The sequence below is a fragment of the Dasypus novemcinctus genome, chromosome 11 (genome assembly GCF_030445035.2).
Source record: "Dasypus novemcinctus isolate mDasNov1 chromosome 11, mDasNov1.1.hap2, whole genome shotgun sequence".
Classification (NCBI taxonomy): domain Eukaryota; kingdom Metazoa; phylum Chordata; class Mammalia; order Cingulata; family Dasypodidae; genus Dasypus; species Dasypus novemcinctus.
In genome coordinates this window covers 53,346,741-53,367,905 of record NC_080683.1, presented here as the reverse complement: position 1 = coordinate 53,367,905, position 21,165 = coordinate 53,346,741, and the positions used below count along the sequence as shown (strand labels likewise).

Genomic DNA, 21,165 nt, shown 5'->3' with positions numbered 1-21,165 from the left:
CCTATAGTCAGAAGTGCAATGAATGTACCACACTAATGGAAGAAGTTGTTAAAGTGGGGAAGGGTGGGAGGTGTGGGGAGTGGGGCATATGGGAATCCCTTATATTTTTGTGTGTAACATTTTGTGTAATCTAAGTATCTTTTAAAATACATATATATTAAAAAAAAAAAAAAAAAAAAAGCAAGCATGAAAGCAAGACTGAACTGACCATCAGAGAGAAGAATCAAGAAGGCAATTTCCTAGTGCTGCCTCAGAGCCCAGGCAGGCTTCCAATCCCAGTCCATGCCTGTCTTTGTAATAAATCATTATTTCTCCCTATTTTTTTAAGCTATGTCTAGAATATCATTCCAAAGTAACTCAGAGAAAGTCTAGCACACAGAGGGTATATCAAAATAACTGTACGATAAAAAATTAATCATGGAACTCTCAGGACCACTGTTTCTATAAAAAATGTGGACTTTGCTCCTTTGAACAGCCCTCTGTAGTTTTCTGCCATGCCAGTTTTCTGCCTATCTCTCAGATTCTTTACCCTTTTCTATTTGCTTTTAAATTCATGATGTATGATGTGTGTGTGAGGGACAGCATTCAGAGAATCCTAGAGATGGAGATTTGACAAGCCCTCTGTCCATGTGAGCCTCCTACGGGAAACCTTGGTATAACAGAGGCTCCATTTTCCCAAGCCCTGTTGCCAGCATCTGAATGACTGCTTGAGAAATGTGGCTGGAGCAGAAAAAAAGGACTATGTCTAGTGGGGGTGGGTGCCCCTATCTGATCAGAATAAGAGTAGCATTTGTCAGGAATGTCTGATAGGACCACCCTCTGCCCTTTTCTCCCCCCAGGCTGCTCCACTGCTGCACCAAGTTCTCCAAAGGAAAGCATTTCCTTTCACACTTCACTGAGAGCTTCATCTGCTAAGCTCTGGATCAAATACCTTACTTGTGAAGACATAGTAATGACCACCACCACAAAGCAACAAAGCAATCAACTCCTCTAGGCAGAGGGATTTGTCAAAGCACATGTGGAAGTACGCTCTGATAGAGATGCCATCTTTACTCAGTCCTCCATGTGCCATGCCCCTGAACATCTTTCCCCAAATATGGACCAGAAATGGACACCTGACCCAAGCTGGGCCAATTATACTCACTTCTGGAAACTTGGAACTACAGCAGAGAAATTCAGTTCACTATTTGTGTGGAGTCACATGCAAGGTGATGAGTGAATTGAGACGCATCCAGCAGAGAAAAAAGAATGAAGCTGGCATGCAGCATAGAGAAAGAGACCATGAGGCCCCAGGAAGAGAGGCAGAGAGAGGTGGGGAGAGAGAAAAAAGCTGTATGATAACTTACTAATTCTTACAGGTCTGTAAAAAGAAATAAAATAATAAAGAGTTACTATGGTTAAGAGATTTAAAATTAAGTCAGGAGATCATTCTGGAGGTTACACTTAACAAATCTCAACCAGATATCCAATCTGCCAAAGTATGCAAAGCCTCAAGCCACAATGTTCCACAAAACCTTAAGGACATCCAGACACTATACACAAGCCACAAGATAAAGAACTCAAAAAAGAGAAATGATGTGGCTCAAGCAATTGGACTCCTGTGTACCATATAGAAGAGGTCCAGGGTTCGATACCCAGGGCCTCCTGGTAAAGACAAGCTGTCCCATATGGCAAGCTGGCCCATGCGGAGTGCTGGACTGCACAGAATGCTGCCCCGCACAGGAATGCTGGCCCATGCAGAGAACTGATGCCGACAAAAAGAGAGGCAACAAAAAGAGACACAGAGGAAAGACAATAAGAGATGCAGCAGAGCAGGGAACTGAGGAGGCACAAGAGTATGATTGTCTCTCTCCCACTCCAGAAGGTCCCAGGATTGGTTCCTGGAGCCGCCCAATGAGAATACAAGCAGACAGAGAAGAACACACAGCGAATGGACACAGAGAGCAGACAATGGAGGGAGGGGGGAATAAATAAATCTTTTTAAAAGAACTCAGTAAACTAATCTGAAGGAAAATTGAAGTACCCCAAATATCCACTGACCACAATTTAATCTTCTTTTTCTTTAAAAATCCTTGCTTGAAAGCTCTAAAATGGGACACTATTTGGTTTGTGTAGCAGTTTGGCATTGTTTATGAATTCCAAAATAGTTATTGGATTATATTTGTAAACTGCTCTGTCAGAGGTATCACTTTTAATTGATTAAATTATGATTAGGACTTTGATAGGACATGTCAGTAGGGCACTGAGGCCCCACCCCATGGCGGGTGGGGACTCACAGCAAAAAGATATGGCAAAGGACAGAGATAGCTCCTTAGACATGGCAGAAGCCCCAGGGAGAGAGATAGAGTCGTTCACCTGATCGTCTACAGCTGGCCTTGTAGAAAGAGCACAGCAGCTGAGCCTGGAGAGAAACGGAGCCCTGGAAAGAGAGGAACCCAAGAAGCCTGAACTCTTTGGCAGATGTCGGCAGCCATCTTGACCCAACATGTGGCAAAAGGCTTTGGTGAGGGAAGTAACTTATGCTTTATGGCCTGGTAACAGTAAGTTTCTACCCCAAATAAATACTCTTTATAAAAGCCAGCTGATTTCTGGTATTTTGCATCAGCACCCCTTTGGCTGACTAATACAGGTTGCTACCTGAATCTGTGATACCTGAATTGCAAGTCTAAGTCCCCAAATAAATGCCTTTGTTGCCTTGCAGCTTAGTTTGTTATTTCTCAGTTGACAAGTTAGAGTTCTTGCTGAAATTGATTCCTTAAAATAACAGTAGATTTCTGATCCTCACAATAAAATTAACACATACCAGTGGACTTCTTAGAACCAAAAATAGGATCACCTAGTATGAGGCTGTTAGTTTTAGTCATATAGCTGACTGAATTCTAAGATCACCTTATACTTACCAACTTTTCCTCTACTTAAATTAGTATTCCTATAATAGCAGGACCATGTATTGTACAATTATTCACTGAGTTACTTTGTGTCAGGCAATGAATCAGGTAGGATTCCTTCCTGTTTTAGAGGAGGGAGGGTCAAAGTTGTAAGCAACTAATGACAATGGCACATGAATCACCTGGAACAGAATTGCAGGCTTATGTTCTAGGGCTCTGAGACAGTATGGTATTTAGTTTTCACCTAATTCAAAAAGAAGTGTAAGAATTGACACTTTACAAAAACAGTCACACAAGATGGGTAAACATTAGTCTAATTTCAGTAATTTGTGCTTGAAGCCTGGAGAGATAAAGTATCCTTCTCTTTGCACATAATTGCATTTAATTAATGCTAGTCCCCTCATGGCCCACCATCTCCTACCATCTTCCACCATCATTTTAACAGTTAAAAATCAGGCAGAAAAAAAGATTAGGCAATTTGTCAACTTGTCTAAGAACAGAGCTTAATTTAGAACTGACAATTGAGCAGCATTCTTTTCACTCTGGGTAAAATATCCCCTGACAAGTTTTCAAAAGAAATGGACAGGCTTCTAGTTAAACAAGACTATTGAGCAGCAGGTTTATTTCCTCTCCTTCCTGAAAAGGCATTGACATGATAATAAAGGTTTGTTTTTTTTTATTAAAAAAAAAAAGTATAAACCCAATGACAAAGAAAACAGGAGCGGGTTCATCAGCAGATGATAGACTTCAACATATTGTCAGAATAGTAAGTGAGAGGAATTTCACAAAGGCCAAAAGCCCAATCCAGAACAGGGAAGGCAGTGGAGGGTTCTAGCAGGAAAGGCCTGACTGGCTCCTTGGAGGCCCTTGGATTTTCTCAGAGTGGCATACAGCAGGGTTAAGGCAAGGGGAAGATAACTAGAGGATCCCCTTCTCTGATCCCATGTGGGAGACTAGAGATTTATCCTCTGGAAAAATTGAGAGGGAGAGGTTTTGGGTATCAGAAAAACCAGGTTCAGAACAAAAATGTAATGCTGATTATGTAGAATTTAATGTTACATACAAATCCCAGTTCTAAGCAGAACTTACTAAACTGGGATGCTAGCCTTTAGGCAGTAGATCAGAACAGTTTTCTCAGGAAAAAACCCCAGAGAACATTCTTCCATGTACCAACAATGCTGCAACCCTCACAAAGTGGTAGGCTCCTCACCTAATCATCCCAAAGTGAATCTCGCTGCTTGCCTGCCACACACACATCCACAGAGCTCCCAGTCAGCTTTGCCTGCCTGTCTTGAATAAAAACTATTGGCCGAAAAAGAGAGGTTTAGAAGATAAGAGCAAGGAAATATCCTAAGAAGTCTGACAAAGAGGCAGAATTTTGGGAGGAAAACAAACAAAAAAGACTCATTAGAGTGCTGGAAGAAAATAAAGATATCCCTTAAATATTCTGAGACAAAAATGTGTCTTAACCTAAAATTTTACACTCAGCCAAACTATTAATCTGACATGAAAGTTCTCAGAAAATTAACTCCTGCAAAGCATATGTAATGAATCTACAGAAAGATGTGGTCCAACAGAAGAGAAAAGAAAAAAACAAAAACAAAACCAGGGATCCAAGAAGACTAAGCTTGGGAAATAGCACAGAAGAGCCCCAAGGTAGCCACTAGGCTATGGGCTGAGAGCATAAGCAATTCAGATTGCACAGGAAGACTGAGGATTCCTGGAGTATCGTTGTAGATACAAATGACAGATACTGCCATAAATTTCTAGCAACAGAAAAGTCATCAAAAGTCCAGACTTCACCAGTAAAAGACAGTACAGCTAAAAGGGATCTACAGTTTCCAGCAGCTTCAAAAACGGTAAGCTTGCAGTTGAACATAGCAAGCTCTTTACTAGGACATTGAATATCTAGGGGCTCCTGGTGCTGACTGTTCTCCATTTGCCCCTGCAGATCATCTTTCTTTGCCCTGCCCTGTACCCCAAGAAGCTGCTTTCTAGGAACTGCATTGCCAGGCTCCCTTGCCTCTGACTGGCAGGTGGGTTTGGCCAATGGGAAACACCGGCGGGGGATCAGAGAGTAGGAGGTGAGAGAAGGGGATACTTATCCCTCCACCGACCAGAACAGCAGTGGCAGCTTGTCTGTGGCAACATTTCCTGGCAGGCAACCCCTCTTCCAGGACTATAGCTCTCACTAGGGTTCAAGGAAGGAACATTCCCTCCCCTGGCTCCTTCTGGCTAGGGGTGGTCAGGCCTTCTCACTCTTTCTTCTCAGTTCCCTTATCTTGCCCATACCACTGTCAATAGTCCCTTTATTAAACTCTAATTAAAACCTTTGGATGTGACAACTTTTATTTGCTGTGGTCCTAAATTACAAATTCTTATATTCTAATTCTCAACATAAAGGGTCAAAATTTTACATAGGTGATAGCATAGTACTGTGGAAGTTGATTTCTTAAAATCTAATAAATCACTTGTGTGTAAGTGTGCAAAAGAGAGAAGCAGCACACAAGTTTGAGAGAAAGAGAAAAACTGCTCTATTTATTTATGGTTCTTGCAGTTATTAGACAGACAAAAAGATTATTTAGTACTGGTTCTTAGGGACAGTAGGTTATATAATGCTTAATACTTGGTAATAGTTAAGTAAAATATATTCAGGACTTCATTGCTTTGCATAGTAAACATGTTAAAAATAAAATTCCATTTTATTATGATATAACTCAAGATCCTCACCCTAACCTTGCTGTTACATTCTCTATTCCTTTGCAAGTAAAATCATAAGTAATAATAGTTGTATTATTATTACAACTATTATATCTATGTATATATACATATACATAGAATTTTGCATCCTTACTTTATCACAATATACATAGAATTTTGCATCCTTACTTTATCACTTAAAAGCATGTAATATAGTTGGGCTCCTGTTTACCATATAGGAGGTCCAGGGTTCAAGGCCCAGGGCCTCCTGGTGAAGGCAAGCTGTCCCGCTCGGCGTGCTGACTCATGTGGAATGGCAGCCCATGCGGGAGTGCCACCCCGTGTGGGAATGTTGTCCTGCACAGGAGTGCCACTCCACACAGGAATGCCAGCCGACGTGGAGAGCTGGCACAGCAAGCTGATGCAACAAGAGACACAGAGGAGAGACAATAAGAGACATAGCAGAACAGGGAGCTGAGGTGGCACAAGAGAATGATTGCCTCTCTCCCACTCTGAGGGTCCCAGGATCAGTTCCTGGAGCCACCTAATGAGAATATAATAAGACACAGAAGAACACACAGCAAATTGACAGAGAGCAGACAACAGTGGGGTGCGGGGGAGAGAAATAAATAAAATAAATCTTAAAAAAAAATGTATGTAATGAAAACGTTTCCAGGTTACTATATAATTTTTATAATCATTATTTGCAAATTGTATCTAATTATATGGATGTATGAAAAATCACAAATCAATGATGTTCCATTTTTATCAAGGCACTTTGCCCATAATCTATATGAAAAATTTTCTGTGCACAAAATTAACATCAACTAAACTTGAGGCACATAAATTTTTTCCTTAGAAGGACAAGCCAAGTTGGGACCTAAAGTATGCTTTCTCTAGGATCTAGATTGGCTTGCAGGAATGGTGAGCAAGTCGGAGGACAGGCGGTGTACTGAGAATCAGAACAGCCCTGGAAAGGAAACTATTCTAAGAGAAAGGGGAGACTGGGATCCAGATTTAGCACAATAGCATTGCTCAGATCCCTAAGAGGAGCAGAGGTTCTAAGTACAACAATTCACCTGTCATTTAGCTTGTCCTATGCAGAGCTGCATGTCCGGTTTCACCAAAAATCCATCAGATGGGGACATACTACTATGAGAGATGAGGAAGTCTCCCTGTTTCCAGGGAGCACATAGAGTGGTGCCACTGCACCAGGGGCCCAATGAACAGCATCAGTGAGAAACACACCTGGCCCTGTGGGGCAGCTTCAAGATTAGTTTTGGGGTAATGGGATGACTTCCATAGCTGCTAGCAGCAGACTGCACTGCCAGGAGCTGGAGCCAGGGCCAGAGAGAACTGTGGGCTTCATGTGGTTGTTGAAATGCCTGTTAAGAAGCAACCCTCCAGTGATTCCCAAAAATAATTGGGAAGTCCTGGTGGCAATTGGGACAGAGTTTAAAAACTTACTACTGTTAATAGGGCCTTAATTTTTCCTCCAGGATGAGATAGCCTAGGGGAACAGGAACTGTACTTCAAATTTTTTTTTTTCCCTGCCAGGTGGAAGATAGGCATTCATATTTTTCTCTAAACTCTTTGGGAATATTTTATATAAAAGATGAAATAAGGGTGAAAATAAATGTATCCTTCAACTGAAGGAGAGGGGAAAAACAGAATTTACACGAAGTTTTATCAAATAAAAAATTTGCTATTAGATTGAACATAGGCACATTAAACTTCTTTGAAAAAGAAAACTACCGAGGACTGTATTTTAGTTGCATGTACAAATTTAACAAAGTTCTAAGGTTCCAAGACTTCTGTAAAGAACTTCATATGAATAAGTCCCTGAAGAGTAAGTTTTCTAAAAGGCTGATACTGTGGAATTGCTCATTTACCTGGCCTTAGGGAAATTTGCCAGGCTTCAATTTCAAGGCTGAAAATCTGAATTCAGTTATTTTATGACTGAGACATTTGACAGTAAAACAGCAAAATCTGCAGCTAATTTGCATGTCATAAATAAGAAAAAAATTGAGCACAGGGTAATAGATTAGTCTCAAAGGTGAAGGGTTTTCCCCCAAGTAAACTTTATTAAAAACATATGGACTTTCCTCTTCAAGATTTTATTACAGAGCATAAGAATGACTGAATTAGGATGCTTTCAGTTGTAAGCAACAGAAACTCAACTTGAACTAACTTAAGCAAAGAAATGATGGCCTCAGGGGTGCCTGACTCAAGAATGGAAACTGGCCAAGACAGGCTCCACCCTTGATTGCAGCTTTCCTCTGTATACTCATTTCATTCTTTTCGGATGAAATGGGTATCCATCCACATAGCAGGAAGATGGCCCCTTCAGAAGCCTTTCAGAACTATTTAAGCTTGAAAAACCCTGAAGAAAGGCTCAGATTGGTCCAAATTTGGTCCCCTTCCATTCCCTGACCAATCATTAAGGCCAAGGAAATGGTGTCCTATCATTGGTCATTACTTAAGTTTGTTGATTCTACCAACCAGAAGAAAGAGGGTTGCACAGATAGGGCTGCACAGAGGACTACTTTGAAGCAGCAGACTCCATTTGTGACTACAAAAACAAAAACACTAAGAAAATAAAGAAAAGTGACCCATAATCTCAACACCCTGAAATGAACAGTTTTGAATGAACATTCTATTCTAGTTTGTCAATTTACTTATATGTTTTAATGTACAATATTGTCATAGAGCCACTTGAAAAATCATTGTGTGCGTGTTTTAAAATTTATCTGGAAAAAACAGGCCTACAAATACAGTATCAGTGCCAATTTCCTGGAGACTCTTGAGGTTTAGCCCAACATGAAGGACATGTTTCTGTTTCTGAAATTCCATCAAAAATTAAATACAGCCTTATGAGTCTGGTGGCATACAAACACATCCCATTTTAAATGTGCACAACACGAAAAGATGGCTCTGCTTAAGTGCTTTTCAGATACTACGTATGATTCAGGGAAAGGACTACATATCCTTTAACTTATTTGTTCAGCAACATATTCAGTCTTCATTATAACAAGCACTGTGTTCCAGGCCCTCCAAAATTGGGATTAAACAAAATGGGTCCAAAACCCTGCCTTGTGGAACCTGTAAAACATTGAGGATAGAGGAAAAACGTCCTACAATGTGCAGGTAGGTAGATCTTCAAGATGATCAAGAAAACATTTTTAAAATAACTTTTAATGCTTTATGGTTACTGAATTATGAATAGTTAAAGAAGAAGATATTTATGAGAGCCAAGTGGACCTCAGCAAGAAATGGACTTTTAGCAAAAATACTGATGATTACTTTCTTAAAATAATGGAATTAAATGTCCTAATAATAAAGACCTTTGCTTATCAATACTATAGGTAAACTATTAGACTTTGCTAAGTAATTTCCTCCCCCTCAAAAAGATCTACACATTATTTGCTAATATAGGCATAACCATTAAGTGGCCTTTATTTGCAAACATCATGATTCCATAAAAAAAATGTAGCTCCACTCTCCCACATACAGATGTGAATTGAGAGAAAAAGTTCTATTTTTATGGGAAAAAAAACCTTTTCAATTATAGTTTTATTTTTCTTATGTAGAACTTTGTTTTTAACTTTATGCTTTCCTTCTTCTAATATTCTTATACTCCTATATTCTTAAATTCTTGTATTTTCAGTTTTCCTTTATAAAAATACTTAAGTCTATGTATTAATATACCTCTGAGTAGAATTTTAGTTGAAGTACATCAGTGATATCATGTTCTAAATATTTTGCCATTGTTTTTACATGTGCTTTCTTGGTTCCACAATTACTTAACTGGATACTTTTTTATTTCCAAGTAGTGGAATATTTGTTATTAATTTGGAATGTGGTTAGAAAACTTGGTGTCTTTTAAGCATACTTTTCTTTGGGGGAATTAACTATTTTTCTTTGGCCCTAGTACATGATCAATTTTTAAGAACTGTGTTTACTTGCAAAATCAATTGATTCTCTATTCATGGAGACACGAAGCTTAAAATATATTTCTATTGACTCAAACCTATTTCTCATGTTAATAAAAATATCCCATAGTCTTTTTTTCTGGTCTACTTTATCCAAAAAATTGAAAGTGAGGACTAGCGTTGTCTTTTAAGTTTTTACTAACATTTTAATACTATGCATTTGGAACATAAAGGATTTAACTGTCATACCTTCACTGCGGTATATTCCTTTATGTTTTTCCTTTGTCTTCTATTTTGTTTGTTATGAATTCTGCCAATTTTTTTTTTCATGCTCCTTTTCACCTAACTTATCTTCATCCCTTTACAAATTTTAACCTTCTAGGTCAACTTACTTCAGGACTCCTCCTGGGAAATAACTTTTAATTGGGTTTGTTTCTTTTTAACTGGGAATTTACCCAATAACATTTATTGTCATTGTTATGTTTGGCCTTACTTTATCTTATTTTTCTTTTTCAGCTGCCTCTCCGCACACTCCCATTTTATTTACAGGGAATGTTTCTTAGTAAACTGCTTAGTTTCTTAGCCCAGCGCCTGACCCATAACAAGCACTCACTGAATGTTTGTGGAATGAATTAATAAATTGAGCATAGTATAGACTGTTTTGAGGAATGATGTGGAAGACACACTTGCGACTTTTAATTCTATTAGTCATTAACTTTTCAAAGCATTGTAAAACCAGTACTAACTTTTGAGGTTAACAGCAGAATAATAAAGTTACATATATTTCCCTTTATTGAAGATAAAGAGTTTAGCTCTTTTGAACTCCTCTCAGCCACTCTATTACTCCGGTCTTTGTCAGTTTAATTCATAAATTATTATCACCATCACTTTTTAAATTTTTAAAATATAGACGTTTCATGTTTAAAAATGTATTTAAATCAAATAGTTAGATGCATATCTTTTTATTGAACTTTTTCCATGTTCACTGCCTGTCCTTTACACTTAAGATTTCCTCATTCTTGTTCTTGTTTTAGTCTCATTGTTCTGACAAATATCTGTAATTAGTGTATTCAGAGAGGTCTCAAGTACCAGGGCAGGGTTTCTAAATCTTTGGTCATACACGAATATTTTCTGTTGCTTTCCTACACAGATGGCCCTAGGGGAGCTCCCGTCTCCCTGAAAATTCTGAAATGGCACCTTTGGGGTGCCATTTCACCCCTCAGCCAAGGATTTCTGCCCAAGGCACTATGTACCTGGTTTGGTAACATCTATCAGTTGTGAACTCTGGTGTGTTGGGGTAGGAATACGTTAGGGAACCACTCTTCTACAATTTAGTGCCATACACAAGTCTGAGGCTAATTTCTGTTTCACCATGGGTAACCTGACTTTCTATTCTGAGGTACTCAACCAGGCCTGGGTCAGGGCCATGTCTGTGGCTAGCGCTGGACAGTACTGGGGATTGGCAACCCCTCCAGAACCACATGTGGTGGGGAGAGGGAGTTCTCTAACCAACAGCAGGGCAGTTACTAGAAGATGGGGGCAGGATGTCTGGCAGCCAGGAACCACAGTGTCTGTTACAGGAAGACTGGTGTGAAAGACATCTCACTCCACCAAACACTGACCTCTGTGGGCCTTCTTCTAAGGATTGTCACCAACTTTCTAGATTATGTGACTTAAACCAAAGGGATAGAATTGAGGTAATTTCCTGGATCTTGTGCCTCTTCTTTTTCTAATGTGCATAGATCTATTTATGTAGCTTGGATAATGTCTCTGTTGTATAGAACATGGATATTATATCATGTCTTTTTTCCCTAAAGGAATGAGATAATTTGAACCACAGAAAATTAAGTAAGCTTAAAAGGACTTGTTGTCAAAGGAAGCAGACTTACTATTATGCTGAGGCTGAGAGTGGTGGGGGACTTTGGACTGTGGCATTAATTTAACATCTCTTGAGTGCCTACTATCTGCCACAAATTGGGTTTATTATTAACTGAAAAACATTTATTTGAGAAGGGAATGGTGGGAACTGGAGGTTTCCTGCATGGGTAAATGGAGGGGGGAAATGCTTCCAAAACACTAAGTGCATGCATCATCTCCACAGTTATAAAAACAGAATTAAAGAGAGTAAAATTAAAATAACTAAGGGAAAATTTATAAAATACAACCAACAACATAGATGCAATGAACTACAAAGATAAAATGGCAATATAACTGCTCAAATAAATAAGTGCAACTAAAATCATAAGAAAAACTAAAAAAATAATTTCAACTCAAATCAGTATGTTCAAATAGCACTCATTGTAGGCCAAGATGTGGCTGACAACCATACATTTCCTGCTGACTGACCACATGAGCACAGAGTTCCTTGCAAGGATGTCTGGAGCCTTCAGTGGGGAGCAAAGGTTAAAGCCAAGGTCTATACCAAGTTTTGAAATCTTAAACACAGAATGCTCTGTACTCTAAGCCAGGTGAATTTCCTAAATCTTTTCCAAACTTGTTGCTGACAAACTACATCTTTTCCCATCCTATACTATGCAGGGTTTTTATTGTTGATCCAGGGCAGGGTCTTATTTTTACCCCTAACAAATTATTTGGATCATTTTAGCCTGTTGCTATCCAGATGCTTTGAATAAGTGCATTTACTGTGCTTCCACGTTTCTGGCAATCTACAAATATTACCTTCTATATCCTCTCCCAAATTGCTAATAAAGATAAGCAGGACATACAATTTAAAAGTAATACATACATCTGTAATCACAAGAAAATGCCCATTTTTATGTTTATAGAGAAAGGAAAACACAATGACTCTGTTTCTCTGTTTTTGGGGTTAGAGACATTTCTGCTAGGACCCTTGAGAAGAAATTCTTATTGGACTCCTTCGGTTGGGTCTACCAGCACCATCTCATCAGACAGGGCTGGGGTTAGGGGCTCTGCAGGGGTATTTCTTAGGCTCTTCAGACCTATCTAAATATAGGGTGAGGGGCAGAAAAGGCAGAGTAAGAAAGAGGAGGCCTTGGTAATGTTGCCAACATGGCAGCTTCTTCCTGCCTGGGCCATTTTGTTGCTGCTGTTTTTCTTTTTTATCTGTATAGTAATATAAAGAACATGAGATAAAAGTTTGCTTTGCAATATCATGGCAAAAAATACAACTGCAGCAAAAACTTGGTAACTTTCTAACAATAGACAGGCTCCTGCTGTCTATTCCCAAAATAATGAACTGAGGTGGCAGGGATTGTCCCCCATCCCCCCCCCCCATACTGGAGAAGAAGTAAGTACAATCATCAGTATACCTCGAGAGAACAAGGAAAAACAGGCATAAAGTTTTAGCAACATAAAACCATCTAACACAAAAAGAACTAAACCAAATACAATAAAGTTAAAAAGTTAGCATTTCTAGAGTAAACATTTCACTTTAATTCATACTTAATAAGTCAATTATTTAATATTCTGCAACAAACATTCTCTTTACTAATAGAATAAAAAAAAGACACTCAACTGAAGACAATCTGATTTTGCTTTATTGACTACTACCCCACACCCAATATTTACAGATGCAATTAAACAGACTTTATAAGACCAACATGTGGAACATTTAAAAAAAGTAATCAATTTTAATGAAATCATCAATTCATGTGTTAATACAATAACTCTAATTTATAACTTCTCAGTCAATATGCAAGATGATTCATTTCATAAAAACTCTATTTTCAAGGAGAGATAACTCTGAGGAAATATAAAAAATTCAGAAAGTATATTTCCATAGCTAGGCATAATCTTCCAGTTTTCCTGTAAAAGAATTCAGTAAGAGTTACAGACATTCTGGCCAACATGAATTAATGCAGACTTCTCAACTGAATAACTTCTTTAATGCAATAATTTAACTTTTAGCATAGAAAAGCTATTCTTATCACCTTTTCATTATAAGCTTAAATATTTTTCTTATGCTTAAGAATAAATGCATAGTTCAGATTTAGAAGTAGCACTTAAATATAATTTAAAAAGGAGCAACTAGGCATGTAGGCACCCCTAATTATCTTGACTCTCCATTATGGATAGTCTGTGGAAGAGAACAACCTGAAAAACAGTGAGGAGGGCCTCTAATCAATCCTACGTGTGATTATCATGAAAGTCAGTTGCTTTCACAGACATTAAGAGAATATTAGAAACATAGCATCTACAACTGCATTCTGAAAGAATTCCAGGGGTACGTGGACTAATGATCCTGTCACCTGCAACAATATTCCCAGAATAGAACTACCAAAAAATGGGGGGATATGGCAATGTAGTAGCAGATGGAGGACATTATTTTCTCAACTATTTTATAGGATTTTCTCTCCAGTTTTATGTGAGCTAGCTTGACCATACATATAGTATTTCCTATCTTTAAGAAAGTATAAGCTGTGTTATTATAAAGCACCTATTCTCCTTGTCCTTGAAAGATCTCGGTTCTTCGAAATGTATTATGATTATTTTTTGGACAACCTAGATATGAAAATGCAAAGCATCTAGTCCTATCTGTGCATTTTGAACCATTTCAAAAACCCTGAAAAACTAACATATTAATTTTAGTGGTATTGAGTTTTGCTGGAATAACCCAGCTAAAAGGGTTGTCTAACCATGACTTAGCATAATGAATAAAATACCATTTATTATCCACTACTGAAAAAATATCCACTTGCCAAACAAGGTTCTGGAAATGGTGTTGAGTTTTATTTTATTATTTAAGCAAAAATCTCCCCTACCCACAATAAATAGGTTTCCTGCTCAGCTTCAGGTAATAGTAAGGCAAATTTTAGAATGTTATGAATCATCATATATACTAAATCACTGAAGACCAAATTAATGACGCCTGAGGAACCATTTTAAAATAATAGAAAATTTTCCTATTCATGAGAACAGTTTAAACAGCTGACATAAATACTCAGAAATAAGGGTGAAAATTGGAACACTGGTGTAATTCAGGATAGTTTTCTCAACATGCAGAGCACACCTACCTATGTGGTCAATAATTGATCATTTTTCGAAGGGCATCATAGCACTTCCATTTGTCTGGGATATAGAATGGCTCAAAAATGTGAGGAAATGGCGTGTCATACCCACATACTCTTGATATAGGAGCCTCTAGGTTCAAGAAACATTCTTCCTGAAAATAATAGTACAGATGGTTAATATCAAGAATATTTCCTTTATTCACAGAAGTAAAGCATTTCAACTTATAATAACTCACTCACTTAAAACACAATTGCATTCATGGATTTTAAAAATATTAAATATACTAGAAAGTGAAAAAAAAGCAGGCAACTAATAAAAGCCAATTTTACTTCAACTGTTTTTATAAATGTGTATGCATTTTATTCCTACATACAAATCTGCTGTTTAAGCCAAACTGGGATCATACCAAACATAATGAATGTTCTATGTATATATATAAATGTACTACATGATAAAAATCACAACAAAATGTTTACAGAGTTTAACTCTGGGACTTGAAATTAGTGATTGTATATGTTTTCTGTTGTTTTCTTGTATTTTACAAAGTGTATACAATGGATATGTATTATTTTCATAATAAATATTTGTAATTTTGCTCTAGTCTGACTGAACTTCTGTCTCACTTGTCTTTGTCTTGGTCTCTCTGAGTCAGGCTTTTGTAGATGCTACTGTTCTCCTGGCCAATCCCATCCCAAATCCACTTCTCTTTGCCTGACTGATGTGCACTCATCTCTCAGGTATCACCTTAGGAGTCACTGCCACTGGGAAGCCTTCCCTGATAGGACCTCTCCAACCACACACCATGGGTGAGAGAGTAGGGAACTTCGGCCCTGAGCTAGCTTGCACTCTGAACCTATCACAATTCGCTGTATTTACTCAAATATCTGTCTTCCCTGAGAAACTGAGAACTCTATGAGTCTAGAGACCTAATTCAAATGTTTAAAATTCTAACCCCTGCAAATATAAGAAATTATCAGTAGGAAAAAAAAAATGTTAAAATGACAAATTCAAATTTTAAAAGAAAATTTTTAGGTAAAAAACATCTAAAAGATGTATGAGATTAAAACAGAAGGAAAACAATATTAATCTTATCATTCACAGCTATTAATTGAAATAAAACCTTTGGTTTTTATTCATATATTTGTACATTGCTTATTTTCTTACATATTTTACTAACTGTATTTTTAAATTTTAATTTAAGCAGAAATGTTTGCATGAAGGAATCCTGTGACTTCATTTTCAATCCCCACCCTCTGTGGTACTATAAATATAAATGTATATTCTCTGTGCATATTTCTTCCAGTAACAAGTGAATAGGGGGAGAAAAAGAGCACAGGAAGAGAACAAATAAGCTCCAAAGTGAACCAGCTGAGCATTGACAGATCTTCTCTGCCCCAATATCTACTGTAACTTACAATATCAAACACCAAATAAGTATTAGTTTTCCCTAGCAACAGGAAATCTTCATTAACAACTTTAGAACCTTTAATAATAACGGTTTACAGAGGTACCTAAGAGATTCCACTACTACTAAGCTCAAAAGAGATGACAGATTGGGTGGATTGTTTCTTGATTGCAACAAGCAATTTTAAAAGGCTTTAAACTGTCAATTTGGGATTAACTCAGTTTTCTTACTTAAGCTGACACAGGATGTTTTTCCAGCTTCCCTGAACAGTGTACTCTATAAACAAACTATCTGTGAACACCGCAAAATATAGAAAATCAAGGGCAAAATATTGCACTACATCCCTTTGATTGTACAGCTGTTATAAAATACCTTAGTTTTGAACTAGTAACCTGGAAACATGATCTACCACAAAGTGATCTGTCAGTGTTTGTTAAAAATCACTCCTTTTAGCATAATGGCTAACATCATCAAATTAAAAATCAAATTTCAAATAACAAATCTCCTAATTCCTCTAGAAAGTGAAAGTCACTCTTTCCAAGAATTCATCTATGATTCAGGGGTTCTTAACCTTTTTTGTTCCATGGACCCCTTTGCCAGTCAAGTGAAAACCACAGACCCCTTACTAAAGTCCACAGTATAATGTATATTATTTGCACATCCGCACCAACGTGTGCCCACGAGAATAATGTTTTTTTGAATTTCAATTCAAGCTCATGGGTCGACCCTTGTTAAAAACCCCTGATCTATGTTTGCATGAGCAAAGAAAAAGGGCTAGGAGGTCACACTTGAACTGTAAATAGTGGCTACCCTTTGAGGTTTGTAGTGGCAAGGAGGTAAAAGCAGACTCCATTTTGTACTTTATACTTATTTTTCCATTTGTATGAGCCAGTATAATGTTTATAATTAAATGACAATAAAATAATTTAAAGAATAAAGAATCATTTTATTTGAATAAAGGTTCCTACTTTATGTTACATTGATTTGTGGGTTTACATATAGTTTTCTTAATTTGGGAACAATTACCATAAACTATGTAGAAGTGAGCATAAAGTAGTATATAAAATACATTAGAATATTCATGGAAGATAATTCAAGAATACATAAAAGACTACGAATGACGCATTCCATTTTATAAGCACATACCCTAACTGACTGAAACAGTTTGAAAATCTAATGCTTTGCTAACTGAAGTATATAAAAAGGACTTAATTTATTTCTTTCATGGACTTGTGTAAAACTTCTTTTAAAGCAGTTGGAAATAAGATGTTTCGGTCAAGCAGCTATTACTCCCAGTGGTATTGCCTGTGAACTGGTTCACATACAATTACTAACAGATTTATGTGTGAGTATAAATCAGGGCCTCCTTGTTTGGCTTCAGTATTTCATACAGAAGCCGAGCACAGACACACACCACATATAACACACACACACATTTAGTAAAAGGAATTTACCCAACTAATCTTCCACAAAGACTCTCTCTTTATTATAAACCATATTATGATGCTGATAAATATAGCAAACATGTGCCCGAATTTTCAAGACAATCCAGATTGATCATGTTTTATTGGTCATGTAAATACACTCATATTTAACAGTGTTTGATAATTTTTTTAAAACTGAGAAATAGTAATCCGCATAAAATTAGAAGAAATTAAGTAATTACGTAGCTCACAAGATTATTGGGAAGATTACTTGTATTATCCAATACTTGGGCAAAAGGTGGAAAGTATCTGTTTCTGGTCTCTCTTTAGAGAGCTGTATATGGGGAGTGGCCCATTCTGCATGGAACAATGACAGATATGACTGTGAGGTTCCAAAGCATATCAGAGTGTACCACATAACCAGGGGCAACAGAAGAGAACACAGACAGGTGCCAGCTACTCATAGCCCAAAGTTTCATCTAAGATCTAGTGAGAAGGACTGAAAGTAAAGCCCAAAACAGTCACGTAGAAAAGCCTACATATATTTGTTGTGGTATGTGCATTCACATAAATAATCAGGTGGATTAAAGAAAAATAGATAATCCTTTCAAAGGACCTTTGTGTGAAATTTCTTTGTGCGGTATCTGAATTCACTTCTAAATATGTCTTTTGCAATGATGAAAAATTTTCTTTCTAAAATATGTTAAGAATAGTGTCCACTATTTGTGATGTGTCAGGCATGGCACTAAATGAATTATATTTTATCTTATTTTAACAAATCTAAGAGGTAGGTATTATATCCCATTTCACAGATAAAGAAATCGAGGTGAAATAACTTGCCCAAGGTCAGTGACACACACAGCCAAGTACAAGTTTCAAACCTGACTCCAAAGCCCATGCTCTTATTTGTCACACTTCTCAATAATTTGAGGCATTCTTCTATCAAGGATAGCAATAAGAAAAACAAACGAACACAAAGAAATGGAAATAAAAGAAAAATATAAAACGGAAAGCAGATTGGTGTTAAGCTTTTATAACAGAGCCTTGGGAAGCATAATGGTTAAGTCTGGTTTTAAAATTGTTTGCCACATGTATCAGAAAGGCTAAGACACATGAAAAAGCTAAAGGCACACACACACTTAAGCATGAAGGTACCATGATGAGCAATGAACAGATGGTTCTGGGTATTAGGAAACTACTTAGCTATCCTAAATGATTTAAATAAGCATAACTCAAATTGTTTATATATTAGCCATCTGGGGTGTTATGCATCTTATAACCAGAGAAGGAAGCAGATAACGTGAAATAACAATTCCAAACCAGACAAATCATAGATAGATACTGGTAAAATAAATTATCTTTATTTTCCAATTTTCTGTAACAAAACAAGACAAATTTATAAGTATCCTGCTGAAACTGGGAAGGACAGAGATCCAGCAAATTTTCTAACATAAGAAAGGATAGGGTCCATTATTATTGTAATAGATATAAAATATTATTGATAGTTTTTATCAAATGTACTGTATTTATTCCTGTGATTTGATGAATGTAATAAATATTTTATGTGTATGTGTATGTAAATGTATGTGTATATACATACACATATATTAGGGTTTTCATGGGATCATTCAAAAGTCGTTCAGTATCTAACCCCGTTTCCCCTCTAAAGTTTTAAGTACATTAGCCATAAATTTTTCTGTCATGGTGTCACAGGAGTTACATCACTGAGATCACTGTCTCAGTCATTCCACATTGTGGCTTCAGTCACCCTCAATAAATCTTTTTGTTGTTTTTATGGCAAGGCAGCATAATATAATTGATCCAGCATGGAATTTGGAATTCTATCTGAAGGGAGACTTTGTTCTAGCTTGATTTAACCTCTCCCAGTCTCTGTTTACTCAACCACAAAACAGAAGTATTAAAATGCTGTATCACTATTATTCTATTGTTTTGTCATACATTTGTTACCTTGTCTATTTGCCTCTCTAGATTGTGAGGTAGTGGAAGAAAGCACCAGCTTTCACTTGTGTGTGGTAATGCTCAAAAGTTTCTAGGCTTTTTCCTTTTTGTGATTTTCCAAGTCAAAGGAATCCCTTAGAATAAAGACAAGGCATTTGAAATGATAGACCAAATAATCAGTGAAGACAAGATTTGGTATAATAGTCGAACTTCAGAAGTAGCACCCCTTCCAGCAAGGTGCCTGAAACAGCTACCATTTGTTGAACACTTTAAGCCTTATAAAATGTAAGAAAATACCAAAAATTATGTCAAGGCTATATGAGGAAGAAAGGCAAATAGACCACTGCATGTGATGAGAGAGCCAGGCTTCTCTTAAGCCTTAAGGAAAGGCAGGGTCTGGTGCGCCCCCTTGTGGGGACCAAAAAGCCTGGATACTAATGGCAAATTTCTGGAAAACCAAAAGCTCAGGAAATTTTTTTTTTTTTTAATTCCCAAACAAAAGAACATATTTTCCAAGCTGTGCTACCTTTCTATCCAGCTTACCAATGAGTTTCAGGAAGATGTGCAAGTAAAAGAGTACAGAAGATAAGAATGCAATCAAGGAGTAAACACTTTGAAAAACAGAATCAAGAATAAGGGCCATACAATATCATTTAACACATATTTAGAGGAAATCATTTGTATATTGTTGGTTTTTTTCCTAACATCAAGGCCACTCCAGGTTCAGATTTCAATCCTGAAATAACTTTAACTCAGTTCTAATCACAGAAAGTTGGATAGAGTCTACTGAGCATGACTATGTACCTTGAGTGGAAAGCTGTGAAAAAACAATTTTAAATGGTATGAAAATGTATGTCTTCTATATATGTTTCCCATTTTCTTGTAGCTAACATAGGTTGCTATAGTTCCCTTCATTTTCCTGAAAACTCCTCAACTAATGTTTATGAATATCTCACAGAAAGCAGACTAGCACGACACAATAATGAGAAACACGTCCTAAGTGAAATGGCAGAGATGGCCTATAGGACCATCTGATAAATCAGAACTTTGCATACCTCCTCGGAATATGAGGAAGATTACTCCAAAACTTTATTTCAAACAAATAACTCAGAACTGATTTTTGAACTACTTTGAAAACAAAAAGGTTTAGATTATAATACACAATCACTTATTATAGCATCTTTACACATTTAAACTATGAAAATATATTTTGTTTCCAAGGGGGAAATGTCAAATTATGAATGTAATGAGACCAAACAAGACATATGGGCCATTGAGCCTTTCTTCTCTAGAAGAAAAACATTAAGAAATAACTTGAAGTGATTTGTGAAAGTACTTAGTTTTAAACGTAAATTCCAGTACCATTTAGTCCCTATTAATTATTTAATTATAAACAAAATGACAGATTTTGCTTCTAAATGCAATTAGTTGTCCAGAGGTCATAACTGACAGTGAGAGTTACCCTTTAAAAATGTAATATGAGAAAAACTAAACGAATACACCAAAATGATACATATTTGATTGCTTTAAATTCTGCAGACAAAGACGTATATTAGTTCTGGTCATGTAAGGTTAGACATGACCCAGCAGTGGACTATACTTCCAAACATTATCATAGAATATTTGTTTTAAATTTGTCATAAAAACCTGTCCATAGCCAAAACATGATTTTCAGCAGATGAAAAAAAATGATTCTGACGTCTTGAATCACTTTCTCAGCAAAATGAGTCACAGAAACCTGGGAAGGTACTATGCCAGCAACTCCAAATTAATTTCATTATGAAATCAAAGAAATACAATTTTACAAATATAAAACAAAATGTTTATCATTTACACTAATGCTATAAACAGTATGTTTTTAAAAC

At 36.8% G+C, this 21,165-nt stretch overlaps 1 protein-coding gene across 3 annotated transcripts in view; it reads right to left on the bottom strand.

The window, feature by feature from the left end:
* The window catches only part of BCKDHB (branched chain keto acid dehydrogenase E1 subunit beta), a 355,891-nt gene that overhangs the window by 36,676 nt on the left and 298,050 nt on the right, over positions 1–21,165 (bottom strand). For 2 of the 3 annotated variants that reach the window (XR_009187969.2, XR_009187968.2), the window contains exon 10: positions 14,515–14,663. Coding sequence is in view for 1 of the 3 variants with exons in the window: in XM_004450573.5 (XP_004450630.1) it covers positions 14,523–14,663 (141 nt within the window). In the remaining 2 variants the exon portion in view is untranslated. Of the gene's footprint in view, positions 1–13,016; positions 13,307–14,514; positions 14,664–21,165 lie in introns of those variants that run through there. The other variant, XM_004450573.5, reaches the window with a different exon arrangement.